Raw genomic sequence first — 22,893 nt, 5'->3', positions numbered from 1 at the left:
GCTGGGATCGGGGTCGGACTCGGAAGGTGGGAGAAGTACATTTGGAGACAGGCCCTCTCAGCAAATCACCCCAGTGCACTGGCCCCAGTCCTGGGGGACTCCAGTCCCGAGGGTCTCACCCCTTACTCAAGGCTGCCAGGGCCAGCCCTAGGACCAACACTGGAAATGGTGCGGGCCAGGGCTCTCAGAGTGGGAGAAAGGGGTGGGCACCCAGGCAGAGGCAGCCGGGGAGATTGGCAGCAGTTGTGGGCAGCTCGGGAGGGACGGGGAGGAGTCAACTTGTACACGTGAAAAACTCCAGCAGGGCCGGGCTTTCCCCTTCCTCCTCCTCCTCCCCCTCCGTCCTCTCCCCTACCTTCCTCCACCCCTCCCCTTCTCCCTCCTCCTCCTCCTCCACCTCCTCCAGCTCAGGTTGCAGCTTCTCTGGGGAGCTGCTCACCTTTCGGGAACAGGGCAAGCAGCTCCGAGCCGGGCAGGGACCCGGGCGGAGCGCAGGACGCAGCGCCCGGCACCGCGGCCCCTGGACGCGGGCAGTGAGTATCGCCGGCTGGGAACCGAGGCTGGGGGTGGGTCGGAGCTGGGGGCACCGTGGCGCCGGCAAAAAGGAGCAAAGGTAAGCCGGCGGCTCTTAAAGGCGCCACTGCGTTTGCTGGGGGGCGAGGGGTTGTTAGAGATTGCCAGGACGGTGAGGAAGACAGGGGATCGCGAGGCGTGCTGGGGGGCAGGTGTGGGATGGGGAGGGGGGGCGCGTGATGCCCTTGCAGAGGCCACTCCCAAGTCCTAGGTGCTTAGAAAGGAGGGCGATTTCGCATTTTCAGACCCCCGCACACACCAGGGAGTTTGTATCCCGGCTCCTTTGGGCCCCCAGGCTCTGGTCTGAACCCTGCGAAGCAAAGTTTTCCACCCGGTGGCGAGCCTGGGGCTTTCTAAGTGCCCTTCCTTCTGAGAAGGGCAAGGGTCAGGAGTGTCCCTGAGGAGGGGACCCGCGAGGGTGGGGCCAGATTGCTGCCTCCAAGGGCTTTCGGGCTTTGGTGAACTTTGCAGAGCTCCAGGCTAGGGGTGGGAGGCCAGAGCCCTGGGGTGAAGGTGGAAGGACACCCATGAAGCCCCGCAGGTTCCAGCGCTAGAAGATGGTAGTGGATGGGGGGAGGTTGAGGGCTGGCATGTGGGGATTGCTGCCCCTTCTCCCTCTGCCCACCCAGGGACCCGGCGGGTCTGTGGCCCCCCACCCCATGGCAGCCACTGGCAAAGGGTGAATGCAGCCACAGGAAAGGGTGGGCTGCCTGTTGGGCTAAGGAGATGGGGCTTGAGGATCCGCTACTGGCGAGAGGTGCCCAGGGGTGGAGGACTGCGCAGGCCTTGGTGGATGGAGTGGGGCTGTTGAGCCAGTGGCTGATTTTCTGGGCTTTGGGGTGACATCCTGCTAGCCACCAGCGGCGTCTTTCTGATTCTGTCTGAGCCCCTTCCTGAGGCAGGGGTGGGAGCGCTGGGGCTGGGTCAGTGAGCAGTGCATATCAGCTCCTTAGAACCTTATCCCCACCCCCAGCCCAGCCCTCAGGAGTTCCCCAACTGTGGCCGGGGCCCTGGCTGACTCACTAACACCGCTGGCTTGCGCCTACTGTGTCAGCGTCCTGTGAGGTTCTGAATGCTCGTGTGGCGTTTTCCACTGGGGCTGGGCACACAGCACATTCCTGGACGCGGCCTGAGGGAGCAGAATCCTCGAGAACGCCTGGGAAGTCCAGCCCACAGGTGTCCTAGTCCTCAGAGGTTCCCTGCCTGTAGCCTGGCCCTGGAAGGGCTGAGACCACAGTGGCTCAGGGGTAGGGGACTTTGAGCATGACTCCAGGCGACGCTGGCTCCTGGGTTTGGGCCTGCGCCCAGGAGGCCTGCTGAAGAGAAGACAGGGTCGCCTTGCTGCAGCCAAGCCACTGTCTAGGGCTACCCTGCCCCAGCTACCTCCTGTGTAGCTGGTGAGGCTGTGAGGCTTGCCCCACCTCCCTGCCCCCCCCCCTCCAACCTCACTGCCCATTAGGTTCCTGGGAGTCTTCCCGCCCACTGCCCACACCCCTGCGGGAGAATGGAGCCTTTATTCTTCCCAAACTTCCTGGGGTTTCCAGAGCCAGAGTAGGCTTCAGTGAGTTACATCCAATTTCTGAATGCCTTAGCGGCTGCCATTTACCAAGTATCACTCTGCTTTATGAAGTAAGTGTTTTTATCCCCATAGTACAGGTGAGGGGACAGATGCACTGGAAGACCAGCTTTTCCAAAGTCGCACAGAGGTGGGACCCAGCCCCCTGCTCTCAGTCCCTGCCCCATCACAGGAGATCCCAGCGCACCCCGGAGTTCTCTGGTTCTATCTCAGCCCTCAGGAGAAGGAAGGGTGGGGATGGTGCTCCAAGTAAGAGGCTTCTGTGTGTCCTGTGCCAGGCACAGCCAGCCTCTCCATGGGTCGCAGGAGAGAGGGCACCAGGTCTGTGGAACAAGCAAGTTCCTGCTCTGAGAGCTCCTGAGATCTGCTCGTCTCATTTGGAAGCCTCCCCTGGGCCTCGAGGACACGAAGCTGCCTTTAAGGCTGCATTTGTGCTCTCTGCAGAGCCAGACTCTGCCCTTTGCCTGTGCCCAGGTACACATGCCCCATGCTGTGGGGCGGAGCCTGGCTTGGCTCCTCCCAGCTCTGACCCCAACCTTACCTCTCCTTTCCCCGGGGACACCCCATTTTGGACTTTTGTCCAGCATCTCCATTTATCCTCCCCCGATTCCTTCTTTCCTGCCCTGAGTTTGAGGCCTAGACGGTGGGCCTTGGTGGCGTCCAGCTTCAGCACACACTAGCTATATGCCTCCCGTGTCCCCAGCAGACTCCTAAGCTTCTCCCGGCCTCAGTTTCCTCATCTGTGAGGATTGTAATAGGGAGGGTTGTCATGTGAATTAAATGAAAGAACGACAGTGCCTGGCATGTAGCACATGCTAAGTCACCAGTGGCTGTGCTGTTGGTGGCTACTTGGAAAGGGATTCCCTAGCTATGGCCCCGTGCCTGGCTCTGGGGGAGAGACCAAGGCAGGCTTCCCTAATCCCATCAGGCCAGGATCCTCAACAGTGTCTTTCCTGCTCTTCCAGTTGGGGAGCGGGGCTCTGTGCAAGAGAATGGGGGTGGGGTACAGGTTGGATAGAAACCTGCAAGAGGGAACCAGGAACCTGTGCTGTGGGGACTCTGCCCTCCAGCTTCTAGGATGAGCGAGGTCTGCACCTGAAGCTGCAAAACCTACAGCCTCCTGCTCTGAGGGGCCTCTGGCAGGGCTTCCTTCCCCTGGGGAACGAAGACCTCCCTCCCAGTACTTAATTAATTGCAGTCTCTGCCATAGCCCTTCCCTCCCCCACCCTGGACCCTTCACCTCTGCCCTCCTGGCATTAGCTGCCAAGGGGGCACCTTCCCGTCTCCAGGGATGGGAGCAGACCAAGGGTAGTCTTGTCTTGTCCTGGTCTCCCAGCTGTGGGTACACCCACAGACCACACTCGAAGGTTGGGCTCACGGTGGACCAGGTGGAGGGTCTCAGACCCAGGGTCACAGCAGAGCCAGTGGCTGGGCCTGGCAGGAGGCGGCCAGTGGCGCAGCAGCGAGTCGGAAAGAGGAGAGTGGTGGCACAGCTCAGCCAGACCTGCTCTTTGAAGGCGAGCCGTCTGCTCCTGAGATCTCCATAGTGGTTCCGTCTGCAGAGGAGGAAGGATTGGGAGGTTTGGTAAGGACCTGGATGCTCTCTGATCCCTTGAGTGGCCCTGGTGAGACAGGACATCCCGGTCTCAGAAACGCTGGACAGAACTTTTGAAGGGACAGTGATGACCCCCCGCCCCCCGTCTTGGAACTCTGGATGATGGTCTCATCCTGTGCTTCTGCCTCACCCTACAGATATTAAAGTCTTCCCTGGAAATGGAGGGGTGCTCCCTGCTGACGGCTGGCTGGTGCAGGCGTTCCGCTTTACTTGCTGAGCATGTGTCCCCTGTCAGCTGGGGGTGGAAGCGGGGTCTGGACTTTGGGGTCAGCTCCAGTGCTGCTGCTGACACTCAGTGAGTGGTTGCCTGGATGAGGGAGCTTGCTGCCCCACGTTTGTTTCCGAGTTTGGTGACCAGGGAGAGTAACAGTGTCACTTCGCCTGGCTGTGATGATCCCATGAGATAATATCCGCAAGCGCCTGGCTTCCCGCCCTGCCTGCTGTCGCCAGCGACGGGCGGCCGCAGACGGAGCCAGTAGCCACATTTGATGGTCTCTGTAGCCTGGGTGCGAATCCTGCAGAAACCAGGGCTCAGGCCCCAGCCTGGGAAGGAAGCTGTTTTTCAGCCCAGTCCCCCTCCCTCACCCCGAGCGCCCCCCGCGCATCATCCTTGTCATGGGGCGTCCTGATGAAGCCCCCGAGTGAGCTGTCCTCATCACTTCCCTAAAGAAGCCCCCCTTCTTGCCTTTGGGCGTCCCCTCAGGAACCGAGGCCTCTTAGGGTCTCCTCAGACCCTAATTGTCCAGCAAAGGAAGCCCATGCGGGTTGACCAGACCCAGGAGGGGCATGGCCGCCCTTCCCCGTGTCCTTGCAGTGCCTGGCAGCAGGTGGGCAGTGGGTCAAGCCCTGGAGAGTGTCGCTCATGACAGCAGCAGCACTGGGTCCCCAGACCACCTGTGCCAGCAGGGCACGGGACGAGGCCGGGGAAGGGGTCCCACAGCCGCTCCCTGTTCCTGGCATGGAACCCCCACCATGGCCGGGCTGGGTGCCACATTCCAAGCTGGCGCCAGACCTGACCCGGCGCCTTCTCTGTGCAAGGCGGCCCTTGAGGGCTGCAGACTTCCCTGGTGGCGGCGCCTGGTGGGCCAAATGCCATCTCTGGGCAGGTTCTTGCAGTCCCCTCCAACCCTGGGGAGGCACAAAGGGCACTGAAGTTGAAGTTATAAGCCCTTGGTTCTAGTCTCACCTCTGCCCTGACAACCCAAGTGGCCTTGAGCAGGTCACTTCCGCTTTCTGAGTCTTGCCTTCTTCACCTGCAGAATGAGGGTGCAGACCAGGGGTTTTCTAAAGCCCCACCCAAGACTGCTGGGGTGCGGTTCCAACTTCTGCTGGTCCTGTTGACAAGGGGGGCTGTGTGCTGGGACCCGGGGAGGGCCTTCCTTCTGTCCCTCCAAACTCTGGGGCACAGGGTCTTCTCTCAGCTGAGGCCTGGGTAGCTGGTTCCTCTGATGGGCAAGGAAAGCCCGGAAGACCTCCCCGCAGTCAGACAGAAAAACACCTCCCTAACAGATGGGTGCTAGATTCTAATGCCGTACAGGCACCAGAGGCTCAGGGCCAAGGCTTGGTGAACTGTGGCCTTGGCCACATCCAGCCTGTTTTATTTACTTGTTTATTTATCTATCTCTTATTTAGAAATTTTTTTTTATTTATTGACTTTTAGAGAGGGAGGGGGAGAGAGAAACATCAGTTTTTGTTCCACTTATTTATGTGTTCACCCGTTGACTTCTGTATGTGCCCTGGTAGGAATCGAACCTGCAGCCTCGGCATATCAGGACAACGCTCTAACCAACTGAGCTACCTGGCCAGGGCCCAAATCCAGCCTATTTTGGTATGGGCCATGAGCTAAGAATGTTTTGTACAGTATTACATGGCTGGGAAAAATCTTCACAGAAGAAAACAATATTTTGTGACACTTGAAAGTTATATAAAATTCAAATTTTAGTGTCCACAAGTAAAGACTTTCTGGAACCCAGCCACGCTCAGTTGTCCCCAGCTGGCTGTGGGCTCCTGCTGCCAGAGTAGAACCGCGGTCGCTGCGGAGAGCGAGCGGCCCGCAGAGCCTGAGTGCTGGCTGCCTGGCCTGGGCAGGAAACGGGCACCAACCCCTGCTCCAGACAACTGTGGTTCTCCCACGGCTTGCGCTGCGCAGCTCTGGGGTCTCAATCTAAAAATACCTTCTTTTCACTTAAAAAGAAGTGTTACTTCTTTTAACATGAGTGATGAATGTTCGTTATGGCACTACTAGGTGATGCACATAAGCAAAAGGAGGATCTTAACATCACCCACAACTCTGTGCGAGGGGTAACTCCTGTTAGCATTCTAACGTCTGTCTTTCTTGATTTTATGCAGAGTTTGTATGTATCTGTTACATGTATGACACCTGTGTACATCTAGCACACATAACAGCTTTTATAAGTTGTACACATCTGTCCTTTTTACCTAAAAACACATCTCAGCCCTGGCTGGTGTAGCTCAGTAGACTGAGTGGGAGCTGCAAACCAAAGGGTCTCCGGTTCGATTCCCAGCCAGGGCACATGGCTGGGTTGCAGGCCAGGTCCCAGTGGGGGCCACATGAGAGGCAACCACACATTAATGCTTCTTTCCCTCTCTTTCTCCCTCCCTTCCCTCTCTCTAAAAATAAATAAATAAAATCTTAAAAGAAAATACATCTCAAACTGTTTGTGACCCCTGACTGTCCCCGGCGCAGTGGGGTTATCCAGACAGAGGTGCCAGGCCGGCAGTCGGCCCTGCCTCGGTGAGACTTGGGCTTGGTGGGGCCAGAGTCATGAGCACATGGGCGGTGGTTTCCACCACTGGGGAACATGAGGTCACCAGGAAGAGTGTGTGGAGGTGGAGGAACAAAGGGCCGAAGCGGGAACTCTGGGGAGTGCCCACACTCAGGGGCAGGGAGAGGAAGTGCGCCCACCAGATGCAGAGGGAGTGCAAAGTAGGAGGAGAAGCAGAAGGCCAAGGGAAGGGAAGACAAGGTGTAGAGCCCAGGACAGCGCCTGGTGCCAAGCAGCTCATTGTGAAATGAGAAAGTGACTAGAAGAAACCAGCACCTCCCTCAAGAAGCCTGGGCTCCTGCCTGATCTGCGTGGCTCAGTGGGTTGTGCGTCTTCCTGCAAAGTGAAAGATCACTGGTTCGATTCCCAGTCAGGCCACATGTTAGGGTTGTGGGTTCCTTTCCATTTGGAGTGCATATGAGAGGCAACTGGTTGCTGCTTCTCTTCCACATCATTGTTTCTCTCCCTCTCTTTCCCTCTCTCTAAAAAATAAGTAAAAAATGAAGCCTAAGCTACAGGTGGCAGGTGCCACTGATGGGGGCAATTAGAGAACAGTTGGCAAACTGGAAGATGTCCAGAGGCTTCCTGGAGTGTGCCTTAGAGACAGAGAGGAGCAGGGAGGTGGTCCAGGCTGAGGCGGTTGCCTGGGCCCAGCCTGGTACGAGGGAGACCAGCCGAGTATGAGGAGGCAGCTTGCACAACGTTGGCCAGAGGGTTCTGGGGTTCTGTTGGAATTCAGGCATGGGGTAGTGTGGGCCAGACTGGGGCGTGGGGGCTGGGAGTGGAGTATAAATAGGAATATGGTCTAGAGATGCTGGGAAACCCTTCCCTCTGCCCTCCCTCTGCCTGAGACTGAGGGGTCCCCAGGGACACCAGAGTTCAAAGGCCCCTGCAGTTCTGTTGCTAAAGTTGGGCATGGAAAGAAAGCCAGGGAGAGGTTAACAAGGGTCCCATGACAAGTCCTCGTATCTGGAAGAGGGAAGGCCAAAGAGTGGGTGAACCTGGTGCTTTTGTTTTCTCCTCCCACTGATTTGTAGAAGATGGTGAGCATCGGCGTCTGTGCTTAAGCAGACAGAGAGGAGACAGATGTGAGCGTTCTCCTTTGGGATTTAAGGAAGACCTAAGAAAAGTTTCTGAACTTTGGAACTTTGAAAGGCCTGGGCGGTAGGTGAGGGTCCTCTTTGGGGGTCTTTAACAAGAGCTGCTAAAAGAAATGGGGAAGGGCCTCCTGTGCCTAGGAGGTGAGACTGGCCTACCTGGAAGCAGGAGGATGTGGGGACGGAGGGCATGCTTCAGCTCTGGTCTGGGAAGTCCTGTCGGCCAGGACCCCAGCCGACACAGGGCGCCTGGCCCCATCTTCTCACTGGGGGATCCAGAGCCTCCCCGAAGATTGCAGGCCAGCTTCAGCCAGGCCTCCAAAAAAGGTCAAAAAGAAAATACCAGAAGACAATCAATGTGCCTCTATTTCCTGAGCCTTAGGAAGCCAAAGAGAGCAACAGAGTGTCAGGAGGGCCCACAAGAGGGGCTAGAGATGGGGCAGTCAGAGAGTTGGGGTCGGGGGCTCATCTGTATATAGGGGTCAAGGCCAAAGTCTGAGCTTGGGTAGTGTACTTGACCCGTGAGTCTCTGGGAGTCGACCCTGAGGGATGGGAGTCCAAGAGGAGGGCCCCAGGGGCCCACCTCTCCATGAGCCCTGGAGGCCTCAACTTGCTGTATTCTGGCTGGAATCTCATAGGGTTTTTCCCATCCCTAGTCCATCCGTCACTGCGGTGTGGCACCTGCCAGCCAGAGACCTCTGCGGGCCTCATTTAGGAAGTTGCTGCCAAGCAAGAAGCTGCCCCCTCTGCCCCAGCGCACCATCGCTGGGTTAGGGCATGGCGGAGGCTTCAAGTCCAGTGAGGAGCCCAGGGTCTCCTGTCTGTCCTCTTGCCTCCAAACAGCTCCTGGAACTAGGAATTCACAGCTTTTGCATATTCACTCACTGAACAGGTGCCAGGCCCTATGTTAGGCCCAGTCCTTGCCCTTAACGAGCTCGCAGGTGAACCAGGAAAAGGGACAAGTGAACAGGACAGGGAGCAAGGGCTCTGCTTGGGCATGTCCAAATGCTGTGGGAGCACAGAGGGGGGCTGGCTGGCTGCGGAAAACAGGAGGGGCAGCACGGCAGGGGTTTAGGGGGAGAGAGGTCGTGCCTGGGTTAGCTGTGCCTTGAAGATGTGAGTGCTTTGCTGGCTTTTCCCGAGTCCCTGGCCCATCACCCTAGTGTCCCGCCCAGAGCCAGGACAACCGAAGTGGAATCATACCCCAGGGAGTCTAGGGCTGGTTGGCTTGCTTCAGTGTGTGCAGAAGGAGGGCAGAGCCAGGCCCTCCCCCAGGGTGCTACCTACAAAGAGTGGGGCTGGCCCCACCAGCAGATAAACCGAGACACAGGTCCCTGGCAGGCCAGAAGTGCAACGAAGGGAGCCTGCATTTATTGTACATGGTGCCCTGGAGGTTCGGGTGACTGAAGGTCTGTCCTCAGTGGGCCTAGTGTTTATGCATCTATAGAGGAAAGAGTCTTTAACAGACCACTACGACGTAGTGGCCAAGGTCTAATGCAGCCATGGGGGCACGCGGTCCGCAAACACGGACTGAGCACTGGGGAGGTCCCTGATGCTGGCGGAACGAAGTTGGCCGCTCTTGCCCTGAAGGACGTCACGGTCTAGTTTCAAGTGTGCACCGGCTGCTCTGGAAGCCATGAGGAGGGAGCAACTCGCTTCATGTAGAGGAAGGAGGTGGTGTCACATACAGCGTCTCAGGGGAATGACAGTTGAGTTGAGTTTGGAAGTGGTTTTACCAAGGAGGGGCTGGGCCAAGGAGACAGCACGTGCAGCGCTGTGGGGCGCAAGCGCGGTCTCCTCTGCGAATGCCCAGCATGCTCCACAAGACCGGACCCTCCAAGGACGGGTGAGAGATGCCATGGGAGACAGGGTCACACGCAAGAGGCCTGGTCTGCTGGGCCGAAAGTGTGGACTTTTCCTGGGGGCAGTATTGTACTGAAGGCTCGTGAGCAGGGGAGTGGCATCGAGGACACTGAGGTACGGGCGTCTGCCCAGGTCTCGGTGCTAGCAAGTGGCAGAGCTGGGATTTCTTCCGTGACTCCAGACTGCGGAGAGTTTTGGAAAGCAGGCCTGGGCGGCATGTGGCCCTCACTGTAGGATGTTCCATCGGGGGTGGGTGGTGCTGCAGGGGTGCCCCTGTGTCCCAGACACCTTGTCTCCTGACCAGTCTTCCTGTAAGTTAGCCTAACTTGCTCCTGAAGACCTTCCGCACCTGCTTCCTACATTCCACAAGGAGGCCGTGGGGATCGTCTCTGAGGTCCGTCACTCTGCACGGCATCTGTGCATTGGCAGGATGGCTGCGGGCCTCGCTGTCTCCCTAGATTCCTGCCACCCAGAAGGCCCCAGGCTGGCAGCTTCTCTCATCCAGGCCGGAGCTGGGGTGGGGCGAGGTCAGCGGTGAGGGCTCAGGGCTTCTGCTTCTGCCCTTGCCTCCCTGCTTCAGGCAGCCATGGGGTGACTGGCTTCCCCTGCGGTCTCAAGCTAGGGAAACTAAAGCCTCCAGCTCCCTGCAGGGCAGGGTCAGTTAGAGGATGAAGGAAGCGATGCTATCTGCAGGCTCCCTGCAGGCACCGTTCTCCCTGGGAGGAGGGAGTGTCTGAAATCTCAGCTCATGACGTCTGCAAACTTAGTCAGCTGTGGCCTCTAGTTCTTTTGAAACCTGCCCAAAGCCCCACGTGGCTGAGTGACCGAGGTGGGGGCAGGGAGCAGGCAGCAGAGGGTATCCTAAGGATCCTGGCTGGTGGTCAGCCTTCAGGACTCAGGGTCAGACCCCTGGGCTTCAGAGAGAGGGCAGTTGGAAGTTACATCCTTCAGCCCCTGCCTCTGGGCCCACAGAGACCGAGATCCAGAAGGAAATAAACCGGAGTTGAGGAGGCATCTGACATGTACCTGGAACACAGTGCACGCTCCACGGGCTGTGAAGCAGGCAGCCATGCCTGCTGCATGTCACCAGCGCAAGGCAGGGGATCAAAGTGGTCCTGTGAGTTCGTGCGCTTTGCAGGGGCACCCAGTGGTCCTGGGGGTGCAGGGAAGCATCCGAAGATCTGAGACCTGAACTGCACGCAGGGGTGTGGCCTGGTGCAGAGCTAAAGCCGTGGGGAGGCAGGAGAGCAAAGCCAGAGAGGAGGGCACACCCAGATCTGAAGATACCTTGAGTGCAGGCTGGGAAGTGAGGCTTTACCCAGGAGGAAGGCACTGGGGCTGTGCGTAAGGGTTTGCTGGGGAATCTCCAGGCCTGCTCTCTGGAGGCTAAGAAGTGAAACTGACCCCTACCCCCCTCACCAGGGTGCAGCCAAGCTTCTGTGAGGTGGGGACTGCTGCCAGCTTCCCTGGATAATCTGCCAACCTCCTTCTCGGTCTCGTGATCTCCTGGTCGGGACCCCCAGGTGTCCCAACCCTAGGGCAGGTGTTAGGTCTGGGGCCTGGCAGAGGTTGTCTTGGACAATGGCCCTGTGGGGCCAGCATGGCCTGCTCTGGGGAGACGTGTCCCCTCCGAAGACAGGGTGAGATCTGTCCACCAGGAGGCCAGGTCCCCTGGCCTGCGTGCACCGCAGTCTGAGTGGGGGAACCCTGCCTGCCTGGCCTTTCCTTCTGGTGGCTCCAGCCTGCTGATAGCTGACCACATTCCCTGCTTCCCACCCCTCTTCCATGCTAGGGTCTCAAAGCACCTTATGGGCTGTGCAGATGGCTGTGAGGGATGTGGCTGGTGAGCTCTACGTGCGGCCTCTTTTCCGGCACGTCACGCTGGAGCAGGTGCTTGAGAGAAGAAAAGTAGAGGAGAGAGCTGACATTCACTGGGCGCCTTCCTTGCGCTCATGTCAGGGCACTCAGCACGTCCGTTCAGACGTCCGCTGGACACGAGACACTTGGTCCAAACCCTACTCCTCCCCACCCCACAGCAGCCTCTGCTCTCAGCTCTGTCCTGGTTGCTCAAGCCCAAACCCTCAGGGTCCTGCTCAGCTCCCACCTCACAGTCCACAGGCAGTCCTCCCGCAAGTCCCCCCAGCCCCTCCTGGCAGACTCCTCCAGAACCCCACACTTCCCACCCCCAACGCTCCCACACAGGCCCAAAACTCCACCGCCTCCCTCTGGACGCCTGCATAGCCTCCTGCCCACACAGTCAGTTCTCAACACCGCAGCCAGAGGGAGCCATTTAAAATCTGCGGTAAGTGGGATCGCATCACTCTTCTGCTTGAACCCTCCCAAGTCCCAAGGGGCCCGACGGGATCTGCTGTGCTTGGCGCCTCCTTTCCAGCCGCCCCACAGACACTTCTCTCCAGGTCTCACTTCTGCCTCAGGACCTCTGCTCCTGCCGCCCCTTGCTGACCTGCTTCCCCAGATTCCCCATGACCGGCTTCCTCCCCATGCCTACTTGGGACTTTTCCAAGAAGACGTCACCTCCTCAGGGGAGCCTTCATAACTACCCTGTTCACCATCGCCATCCCCCTCCCTCCTTCGTGCTCTGTTTCCCCCATTGCTCTTCTCACCTCGAACATTGCGCATTCTATTGACTTTGTTGTCCGTGCTGCCCCTCCCCACCTTTGTTAGAACGCAAGGACTGCGAAGGCAGGAATGAACCACCTGTTTGGTCCACAAGATTCTCAGGGTCAGTAACGCTTCCTGGCACATAGTAGCTGTTCAGTAAATAATTGTCGAATGAATGACCAGAGCCAAAGCGAAGAGATTATATAACTTACTCACCATCAGACAGCCTGCGGGTGGCAGCACCAGGATCTAAACCTGGCTTTGTCTGGCTCCTAATTCAGAGAAGGGGTGGAAGGAACCGGGAGGAAAGCAGAGTGCTTATAGCCTTGGCCACCGGGAGGGGTGGGTGGGGGGCATCCCAGCCAGGAGAAGAAAGGAGTGATGTGGTCTCGGAGTTTGCGCACTGGGCCCCACCAGGAAGTGGCTGCATGATGCTGAGCAAGTCAGTTCCCCTCTCCGAGCCTCAGTGTCCCTGCAGGCCAGCGAGGGGCTGGAATGGGGATCTGTAAGCGCCTTCCAATAAGGTTCCAGGACTCCAGCTCTTCCTCGATGGGGCCACAGTGGCCTCTGGGCAAGTGGCAGTTTCCTCCTGGCCTGACTCCTCCTTCCTCCTGTGCCATCCACTTCTCTGGTGCCAGCAGGACGTTCTAGGCAGGCCAGTGTGTGCGCAGGAGGAAATGACAGGAGGCAGGCTGAGAACTTTTCGGACTTACCTGGGCAGGGGGGCAGGAAGGAAGGCCTGTGGGGCAGTCTGCCTGCCCACCCACCCCACAGCTCCCGAGAGGGCTGTGCTTCCCCCATCCCCCACAAGCCCCGACCAGGCCAGCAACCCTGGACGCCCATCTCCCTCTTCCCCTGGCACCAGTTGCACGGGGACAGCCCCAGATGGCTCTCTGGCCTGGGGACAAAGGCCACACTGTGCCCAGCCCTGGGGTAGCCTCAGGCTGGGTCACACTGAGCCCTTCTGTCCCCATATGGGGGTGGGGGCAGACGGCACAAGGTGACAGGCCATTTTCCCGTCTCCCTTCCCCCTTGACCCCCTGATCTGAGGAGCTGACTCTCCCAAGGGAAAAGTGACAGAGGCATCTGTGTCTCGAGCTGTGGGACAACAGGCCATTCACTGCCCAGGCTGCCCTGTCACACCCAAGACCCTGCTGGGCTCAATGCCCCGATTGTCCCCTGCAGAGAGTGGCAGCTACTCTGGGCTGTGGTCACCACCCTTGCCACCTGCCCCCTGTAACCATCCGGAAGTCCATCCCCACACTGGACCTCCATCGCTCCTACAACACTGACAGCCACTTCCTCCTGGTCTCTTCTCAGGGCAGTGGAGACCAGCTGGTCCCCATCCCTCTGCACTGCCCGGCCCCACATTCCCGCCTGAGTGAGCTGTCCCCAATTTCACCCTCCCTCTGGCTCCCTGTCCCATCATCCCCTGCCCCGCCCAACCCAGCTGGTGGCTCCTTGCTCCTAACTGTACATGAAGAAAGCAGGTACGGGCTAGGTCTCCTTGTTCCTGTAGAAATTGGGGGCCTCTTCCCCAAAAGGCTTTCAATGAGCTCCTCCTCCCCTCCTACACGGGCAAGACATGAGATTGATGGTGGCTACTGGTGGGTTGCTGAGTCACAGGCCCACTGCTCCGTCCCCTAAATCTCAGACTGCAGGACCACTTTTCGGGGGTTCCCTATTGTTAGAAGCAGGCGTGGCTGGCCCCTCTTAGTAAAGTGCAGAGCTCAGGGAGCCAAGGGCCTGGCTCCGCCCACCCCCACAGACCATCATGATGGGGCCTGGGCTGTCGACATTTCCTTCTTGGGGGCGCTCCTGCACCTCCCCAGCTTCGAGGAGTCGCCGTCTCAGCCAGTCTGTCAGCCCAGAAACCTGGACAGATCACTCTCCCTTACCTGGACCTCAGAAGCTTCCCCACCATGGCTCCATGTCCAGATCATTGGGTGCACTTTTTAGTTTTTGTGTTTTGTTTTAATCCTTCCCGAGGACATGCTTACTGATTTTGGAGAGAGGGAGAGAGAAACTTCGATCGGTTGCCTCCTGTACATGCCCTGGACACCAAGCCTGTAACCCAGGCATGTTCCCTGACCAGGAATCAAATCCATGACCTTTTGGTTTGCAGGATGATGCTCCAACCGACTGAGCCACAGTGGCCAGGGCTGGGGATGTTTTTAAAAACTGCATTTTCCCGGTTGTCATCCTCAGAGCCTCAGTTCCAGAATGTGAGGGTGAGACCCAGGAATCTGAATTTTTACAAAACGTCCCGGTGATGCTGATGTTCGGCCAATGTTGTAAACAACTGGCCCATGTACTAGGGACATCTCCACTCTCCTGTCACGCTGGGAAGTGTGAGTCCACAGGGAGGGTGTGTCTGGGCCCCTTGTCACTGAGACTCATAGGCTGACCCCTCTATTACAGGCCCCCCCTGGGTTGGCCGCACACAGACTGCGAGGTGGGTGGCAGGCCCGAGACGTTGCACAGAAGCGTGAGGCGTGGCTGAGGTTGCTGCAGGAATGAGCTCCAAGGTGGAGCGTTGGGAAAGTGCACGGCCGGTGGGCTTGGCCGAGGCAGCTGGAAGATGAGCTCTTAGCTACCTTTGCATCTGAGGAGGCCTCACCAGCCCCTGGGCTCCTTGAATAAGGACCACGCTTTACTTACCAATGTAACCACAGTGCCTAACACAGTGCCTGACCCATGGTAGGTCCTCCGTCCTTGTTTGCAGAGCTGAACTGGGTGAGACTTCAGGGCCCACTGACAGGGAGGCTTAGCTGGCAGTGCAGACCCAAAGCCTGCATTCTGAGAGGTGCAAGCCTGAGGTTGGAAGTGCCCAGTCTCGGGGCTCAGGGGAGCTGGGGGCCAAACTTAGGTGCATTGGGGGCAGCCAGGAACATTCAGGGTCCTTTCTGGCTGAGGACAGAAGGATGTGATCATTAAGCAAAGCAAACATGTACTGACCCATAATCCCTTAAACCAGAGGATTCAGGAGGCGCCTGGTTGCCTTGGCAACTGGGTAGTGGCCAGTGACAGTGCTGAGAGCATCCTCTGGAATAGGCTGTGCCTGGTGCGTGGGTAAAAGCTGGGAGAGGGTGCAGGGTGGCCCCTCCCATCACAGGACTGGCACTGATGTCTTCTTGGCAGGTGAGGGTGGGGGCCCTTGTGGGACCTCTGGGACCCAGCCCCACTGCAGCTGGGGGATGTGGGCAGAGCAAGATGAGAGGGCGGCCCCAGTGGGAGCTTAGGAAACCATGGAGGGGAGGAGGGACAGCCCCACCCCGGGTTTTCAGGGCAGGACAGAGAAGGAAGGGTCTGCGGGAAATAGCAGCTGCACAAGTCTCCTTGGGAGGCCAGCGGGGTGTCCCCTCGCTCAGAGGGCAAGAGGACTGAGGAGATGCAGGGAGAGAACCCCTTTTGGCTGGGGAAGGGCCCCAAGGGTGAGCGGAGAGGCCTGTCCCTCCCCCACTGTTTTCTCTCCTCTGGGTCCCTCTGTCCAGCCAACTTCTGTGTTTCCTCTGAGACCTTCAGCTGCCCCTGACCTCCCAAATTTCAGCTGGAGAGATGAGGCTGGGCCAGCTCAAATGCATACCCCTCCTCTCTCGTCTTTTTCCTCTCTTTTCTGTCTCCTGGGGACCCAGGACAAGCCAGAGAGGGACCTCCAGGTATTGGTAGTAGACGAGATGGGGTTTGGACCACTCTCTGTCCCATTGATGCTTAGCTTCTAAGCATCAATTAATGAGGCTTACTGGCTGCTGACGTGTCCAAGCTCTTGCACACAACTTGGTAAAGAGCTGCTGGCCAGAGAGCCACCTGGTTCTGGTGCTCTCCCTGCCATGCAGCCTTCCTTCCAGAACTCTCTAGACCTCCAGCAACTAAAAGGTCCCGACCTTCTGGCCCTGGGACAGCCTCCAGGATCCCCTTGTCACTTCATGCTGCCATTATGAGCAATCCTTTGTGGTTCTGACTGATCCATATTCTGAGCATTTCCCCAGGGCAGGGAATCCTGGGGGCACTCCCAGTGCGGCAGAGGGCCTGGACTTCCCCTCCGGGAGCTTATACCCTGGCTGCCCAGTGCAGGGTGGCAGAGCTTGCTGGGAAGATGAAGACTGAGGTCTGGAATTCACTTTTGGGGTCGACTGCCCCCCCCTTGTTCTCACGGCTGGCTCTTCTCACTTCTCGCTTCTCAGGACCTGCTGCCTGGTCCCTGCTGATCATGAATAAGATGAAGAACTTTAAGCGCCGCTTCTCCCTGTCCGTGCCCCGCACCGAGACCATCGAGGAGTCCTTGACTGAGTTCACAGAGCAGTTCACCCAGCTGCACAACCAGCGCAATGAGGGTGAGGGGCTGGGGCTGCTGGCCTCGGCATCTCCCCCAAAGCCCGTTCTTGCCCTCCTTGACCACGCCTTCACTGCTGGCCTTGGGGGAGAATGGAGGGAGGACACAGACCCCCCTCCTCTCCCTCGCAGACCTGCAGCTCGGTCCTCTTGGCAGAGACCCCCAGCCAGACTCCAGCACCTTCTCCCCCACAGACAGCGGCGAGGAGCCCGGGCAGCCGTCCCCTGGCGTGCAGTGCCGGCGGCAGAACCAGCGCCGCTTCTCCATGGAGGTGAGGACTCGGGCTCCGTCCCATGGATGTGGCAGCATGCGTCCCCTACTGTGTGCCCAGAAGGGTGGTGGCCTGGGAGCCAGACTTCATGGGTTCAGGTTCCAGCTCAGCCATTGATTAGCTCCGTGACCTTGAGGAAAGTTTGTCAACCTCAGTATACCAGAGTCTCCTTGTGTTAAAATGGTCATTGTGAAGGTTAGGTGGGTTAATATATGCCAAGGCTTGGAACATTCCTGCTGCATAGCAAGGGCTAGACAACTTGACTGTTGTTCTTATGACCCAAATGCACGCACCCCAGTGTGTGGAAGATGTGCTTCCGGAATCGTGGTGTCTGCGGGGATCTCAGTTGGCAGTTGGTGATACTGCTGGCCCAGAAAGGGAAAGGGGCCTCCAAAGGTCACACAGCCCCCAGTCCCCCGGGCGTTCACGTATGTTTCTGAGCACATCATTGAAGTGGCCGTGAGCCTGGGGTCACAGCATGTGGCTTAGCCCTGCCGGGGTTGCCCTACAGGGAGAGCCAGGCCCAGGGTGAGAGGCAGGGATCCCACAGCACTAGCTACCCTGGAGCAAACACTGGTGTCCATGTCTTATCCCAACTACTGCAGGACATCAGTAAGAGGCTCTCTTTGCCCATGGACATCCGCTTGCCCCAGGAATTCCTGCAGAAGCTACAGCTGGAGAGCCCAGACCTGCCCAAACCGCTTAGCCGCAGGTCCCGCCGAGCATCCCTGGTGAGTCCCAGGGTGGACACCACAACAGCCCTGCAGCGGTTCTGGGAAGTTCCTGAGTGTCTGGCGCCACCTGCTGGTCACAACAGATCCACATAGACCATGCCCTTGGTCAACATTCACTCCATAGATGGATCCCACCAGGGGTGGGGCTGACCCCTAAGCCTCCTCTGGGCCCCAGGGTCTCCAGCGGGATGAGATCAATAGACCAGCTGGTATGTGCTGCCCAGTCCTGGCTGCCTGTCAGGTTTCCCTGGGAGCATCTTCCAAAACAGACTCTGGTCCCCACTCCAGATACCCACAGTGTCAGACTCTCTGGGTGCAGGGCCCAGGAATCTGTATTGTTAAGGGTTGGGTGTCACTGAGCTACAGGAGGTGTGCTGATGAGAGAGGCTATTGGGGTGGTGGCTTCTGAACTGGACATCGAGGTACAGCAGAGAGGAAAGACAATTCCTGGAGCTAGTAGCCTGAGCAAGATGGAGACAGACTGGGGAAGGTGTGCTGAGGCCACCCGAGACACTAGGGCCCTGGGCTCCACACCCTCTACCCCACCAGGGCAGGAAGCAACTGCCCACTTGCAAGGGCTTCCTCCTGTACCACAGGGACGGCAGGGAGGAGAAGAGGAAGGACTTGTGGCTGTCCTGGCCCCTGCAAACCTCAGTCATTCCTTCTTCCCAATGGGGCCTCAGTACCTGTCCTCCCAGAAGCTGGAGCAGGGGAGGTGTAGTCTTGGGGCTGCCGGGCCCTCGAGCTCACAGGACCCTATGTCTCTTCCTCTCAGTCAGATATCGGCTTTGGGAAACTGGAAACATATGTGAAACTGGACAAACTGGGGGAGGTAAGAGGCTGGGTTTGGTCTTCTCAGGGCAGCCAGGCAGGCTGGCTAGGAGAAGGACAGGTGCCCCCCAGCCCTCCCCGACCTGCCCTGTGAACGTGGCTCTCCAGCCAGGCTCAGCCTTTGGCTGGTGCTGAGGTGGGCCCAGGTCCTGGAGGAGAGCGTGAGGATGGAGTTGTCTGTGGGTCCTGTGCAGGATCCAGGCTTTTTTTCCCTGCAAGTATTTCTTGTTTGAGTTCGAATCCCAGCTCTACTGTTTCTTAGCTTGGTGACCTTGGGCACGTTATGTGACCTCTCTGCTCCTGCCTTCCTTCCTTTGTCAAATGGAGCTTGTAACTGTTCCCCCTTACAGAGTTGTTGTGCAGATTGAAGAGGTTCCTATAATAAGCTTTTGTACAGCAAACACTTAGTGCCTGGCATGTAGTTCAGTGCTGTTAGCTGCTTCTGTAGTCACCGCCCCAGGCTTTTTGTTGGAGGCTGGGGTGGGCAAAGGTTTACAGAGAGGAGGAAGAAGGCCCTTTCCCTATAGAAACCCGGAGAGACCTGCACAACTTCAGCAAGAACCAACTGGCATTATAATAGAGGGGCAGCTGGCCTGGGAGGAGTTAGGGACAGTTTCACAGAGAAGTGAAGGGAGGAGAAGGGGGAAGGGCCCTCCAACCGAAGTCACAGTCACAGCAGAGGCACAAAGAGGGGGTGCTGGACAGAGGAGAGCTGGACCTGAGTGTTGCTGGGGCTCCTGGGCTGCTTTCCCAGGGCACCTACGCCACAGTCTTCAAAGGGCGCAGCAAGCTGACGGAGAACCTTGTGGCCCTGAAGGAGATCCGGCTGGAGCACGAGGAGGGGGCACCATGCACGGCCATCCGCGAGGGTACAGCACCCTAGAGTCCCCAGCTCCTGAGCACCCGTGGGAGGAGGGGTCCATTGGCCGGAGCCCTGGTGGGAGCCTGGGGTGGAGGGCCACTGCAGGAGTGGGGACTCAGGGGGCTGATCTTGGGAAGAGAGGACATGAGGGCCGCTTGGGGACCCAGGGACCCAGGTGGGCCTGTCTCCCCACAGTGTCTCTACTGAAGAACCTGAAGCATGCCAATATTGTCACCCTGCATGACCTCATCCACACAGAGCGGTCCCTCACCCTGGTGTTTGAGTACCTGGTGAGTTGGGACCTTCCTCTCCTTGTGGTGGCGGTAGGGTGGCCAAGGTGAGGGAGGTGGGGGGTGTCCCAGGCCTTGTTATAAAATCAAGTTCTCAGACATTTCCAGACAGGAGTGGGCCAAGGCCCAGGCCTAGGGGCAGCTTTGAGCCAGGGACCTGTCCCACTCCTGGGCTTCGGCCTTACCCAGGGAGGGGCTTCCGGCCAGGGGTCAGGACAGGCCATGGCTGAGCCAGGCTCTGTGTTCCAGGACAGTGACCTGAAGCAGTATCTGGACCACTGTGGAAACCTCATGAGCATGCACAACGTCAAGGTGGGGGACCCCACACACTTAGGCCTCTGTCCATCTTGGCATGCACCTGTTCTCAAGCCCAGCATGGGAACTCACCCTCCCCACCAGGGCCCAGGCTGCCGAGTTTGCATAGACCTTCAGTGTAGGGCGGAGGGAGGAGCAGCACTGTTCAGAGAGGACCGGGCACCGTGCCGAGCCCTCACCCCACCACCCAGACACATACCCTCGGCCACCACCTAGCTGTGGACACAACATGACCCCCAACTCTGAGCATCAGTTTTCCCATCTGTCAGATGAGAGCCGCAGTTACCTCCTAGGGTGAGGGAGGCCCCTGGGGAGCTCAGAAGGATGAATGATCTCTGGTGTTTACCAGAATCAAGCTCATGCACCGCCATGCGGCGGGCTTCCTGGCCCTTTGTGGCCCCTCAGCTCCCAGGCTAGAGAACTGTCTGTTCTCCCCTGTCCTTCCCACCTCCTCTGCACACCTGGTGCCCTTCCCTCTGGACGGGGTTCCCTGGGGTGATGGGGCTGCAGAGTGGGCAAGGCAGCTCTCCAGGTACCTCACCCCTGCCCAGTCCCTGTCCCCATCTGAGTCCCAGCCATGGGGCAGAGGCGCAGGGTCTCCCAGATGGGACACATTCCCACCTCACACTGCTCCCCCTTCTCTTCCCTCCTGCCTCAGATTTTCATGTTCCAGCTGCTCCGGGGCCTTGCCTACTGCCACCGCCGCAAGATCCTGCACCGGGACCTGAAACCCCAGAACCTGCTCATCAACGAGAGAGGGGAGCTGAAGCTGGCTGACTTTGGTGAGGACCGGAGTCCCCAGGGCCAGGTGGGGGGTGGACAGTCTCCTTAGAATGCAGGTGCCGTTGTGGGGAGAGGTTCAGTGACCTGTCTGTCCCTAGGATTGGCCCGGGCCAAGTCGGTGCCCACGAAGACCTACTCCAATGAGGTGGTGACCCTGTGGTACAGGCCCCCTGATGTGCTGCTGGGGTCCACAGAGTACTCCACTCCCATTGACATGTGGTGAGTGAGTGTCACGGGACTTGGGGCGGGGCACCTTCCACACCCCCAGACTCCCTGTTGCTGCCCAAGTCCATCTGTGAAGAGCGGCCTGGCCCCCTTTGACCAGAAGCCATGCGGCAGCCTGTTGGACTGGCTGTCAAAGGATGAAGTCTGAACCACATTGGGGTTTCCTGTGTCTAAATAGACCCTCCAAGCCGTGCTTCTGAGACATTCCCCCGGGGCCCCCAGGGGGTTATGGAGGGTACAGGAGCCACATACCACCCCCCGCCCCGCCCCAGTGAATATGATGGCTCTTCCCCAAGCATCAGTTCTACTGAAAGTTTTGGAAAGAATATATTCTTAAAACAAGCATGGGTATTGTTTATTGTTGTAGGATGAATTTTAAAACTGAAGCACAGGTTTCTGATGAGTGGCCCCTGAGCCCTGTGCCAGGTCCTTTAGGAGAATGGAGAATGGGTTTAAGATTTCTCTTCCAGTGGGAACACACCACGTGGAAAACGTTTGAGAACACCACTTAAAGAAGTATCACAGGGTGAAAGGGGAGTGGGCAGAGTGTCCTAGAGCCCAGAGACGCCTCCAGAGAGAGGCTTTTGTGGGGGGCTGGGCTGTACTAGGAGCCTCTGCTGTCCTGGGCCACCCGCCCCAGTGCCAGGACGTGTCTGAGCCACTGTGGGACAGGGCACTGCGGTGGAGCAGCCCTCGGAAGGGTGGGTGTGAGCAGGCCCAGCCTGACGCGCCCCTGCCCATTGCTCCCCGCAGGGGCGTGGGCTGCATTCACTACGAGATGGCCACAGGGAGGCCCCTCTTCCCGGGCTCCACAGTCAAGGAGGAGCTGCACCTCATCTTTCGACTCCTCGGTCAGTCTGCTGCGCTCCCCCAACAGGGCCACCAGGGGCGTCAGAACTCTGTCTAGCCCTGGCGCTTAAAGGGACTGGGAAGAGCGACTGCACCTGTGGCCTTGGCCATTTTCTGCCTCACCCTACTTTGCACGCCTCCCAGTCGCCCTTGGCCCTGGCTCCTTACCATGCCTCCCACCCCTTTTTGTTTCCTCAGGGACCCCTGTAGAAGAGACATGGCCTGGAGTGATGGCCCTGTCTGAATTCCGTGCCTACAACTTCCCCCGGTACCTCCCCCAGCCGCTCATCAGCCATGCTCCCAGGTAGCCTGCCTCCCCACATCTCTCCTGCTTGTGGTCCTGGCTGTCCCCTCTTGAGGTGGCCACCCACCCCAGCCTCCCCACCCCGCCCAGGCCAGGCCTGTGCCAGCTCCTTCCTCCTGCAGGTTGGACTCAGATGGCATCAACCTCCTGACCAGCCTTCTCCTGGTGAGTGTGCCCTCAGCTGGGTCCAGGAACGGGCACCAAAGACCACTGAAGCCTTAAGACCCCACTGTGGCCCTCTGCCCACCTCTGTGCTCACGCTCACAAGTCTGAACTGCCCCCCACCCCTTACCCTCCACCCCATCCCCACCCAGGCCCAGAGGAGCGCCGGTTTCCCCAGACTTGGAGTGGGTGCGCTCTGAATTCAAACCGCAGTTCAAACCCACTCACTAGCTATGTAGCTTGGGCAAGTTACAGACCTCTTCTGTGCTTCAGTTTCCTCAACGGCAGAGGGGAATTAATCATCCATGTTTTATAAGGTGGCCGTGAGGCTGAACTGAGATTGTGGGACACACTTAATATGGGGCGTGGCATGGAGCAAGCACACCACAGAGGATGCTTGTTGGTATTCCACAGTGATATTACTATTATTAGTGGCATGGTTGTGGTTGCTTTAGCATCTGCATTTCTATCCCAAGAGGAGGTCACTCTCCTGAAGTCCCATTTCCGGTTTTCTCCTGGTGGGAGCCTTGAGCTGGGTTGGAGGTGGAAGCAGGCACAGTTGACCCCAGGGGCTTCTCAGCTTAGACTCAGGCCCCTCCATTTTTGGCTGTCTAACTTAGCATAGGAGTAGCACTTCCCAAAGGGGTCCCTGCAGCCCCCCAGCCAGGACCCAACAGACCCCTGTGCTTTTCAGTATGAATCGAAGAGTCGCATATCAGCAGAGGCAGCCCTGAATCACCCCTACTTCCGGTCTCTGGGAGAACAGGTGCACCAGCTCGAAGACAGTGAGTGTCAGGGGGAG

The 22,893-nt window shown here is 58.4% G+C and overlaps 1 protein-coding gene across 5 annotated transcripts in view; it reads left to right on the top strand.

Moving 5' to 3' along the window:
• Window positions 1–352: 352 nt before the first annotated feature.
• The window catches only part of CDK18 (cyclin dependent kinase 18), a 30,412-nt gene continuing 7,871 nt past the window's right edge, over window positions 353–22,893 (top strand). The window contains exons 1-15 of one of the 5 annotated variants that reach the window (XM_045182574.2): window positions 408–533; window positions 14,341–14,483; window positions 16,317–16,466; window positions 16,597–16,736; window positions 17,342–17,467; window positions 18,246–18,302; window positions 19,056–19,170; window positions 19,359–19,453; window positions 19,703–19,765; window positions 20,427–20,550; window positions 20,650–20,770; window positions 21,530–21,627; window positions 21,824–21,929; window positions 22,052–22,094; window positions 22,786–22,876. In XM_045182574.2, the coding sequence (XP_045038509.1) occupies window positions 16,343–16,466; window positions 16,597–16,736; window positions 17,342–17,467; window positions 18,246–18,302; window positions 19,056–19,170; window positions 19,359–19,453; window positions 19,703–19,765; window positions 20,427–20,550; window positions 20,650–20,770; window positions 21,530–21,627; window positions 21,824–21,929; window positions 22,052–22,094; window positions 22,786–22,876 (1,303 nt within the window). In that variant the 5' untranslated portion in view covers window positions 408–533; window positions 14,341–14,483; window positions 16,317–16,342. Of the gene's footprint in view, window positions 614–14,340; window positions 14,484–14,587; window positions 14,833–16,316; window positions 16,467–16,596; window positions 16,737–17,341; window positions 17,468–18,245; window positions 18,303–19,055; window positions 19,171–19,358; window positions 19,454–19,702; window positions 19,766–20,426; window positions 20,551–20,649; window positions 20,771–21,529; window positions 21,628–21,823; window positions 21,930–22,051; window positions 22,095–22,785; window positions 22,877–22,893 lie in introns of those variants that run through there. The other 4 variants (XM_024571590.3, XM_071219722.1, XM_045182583.2 and 1 more) reach the window with 4 other exon arrangements.

The sequence above is a fragment of the Desmodus rotundus genome, chromosome 12 (assembly GCF_022682495.2).
Source record: "Desmodus rotundus isolate HL8 chromosome 12, HLdesRot8A.1, whole genome shotgun sequence".
In the NCBI taxonomy this organism is placed as follows: domain Eukaryota; kingdom Metazoa; phylum Chordata; class Mammalia; order Chiroptera; family Phyllostomidae; genus Desmodus; species Desmodus rotundus.
The sequence above is the reverse complement of the archived record's forward strand: the minus strand, read 5'-3'. Positions and strand labels throughout refer to the sequence as shown.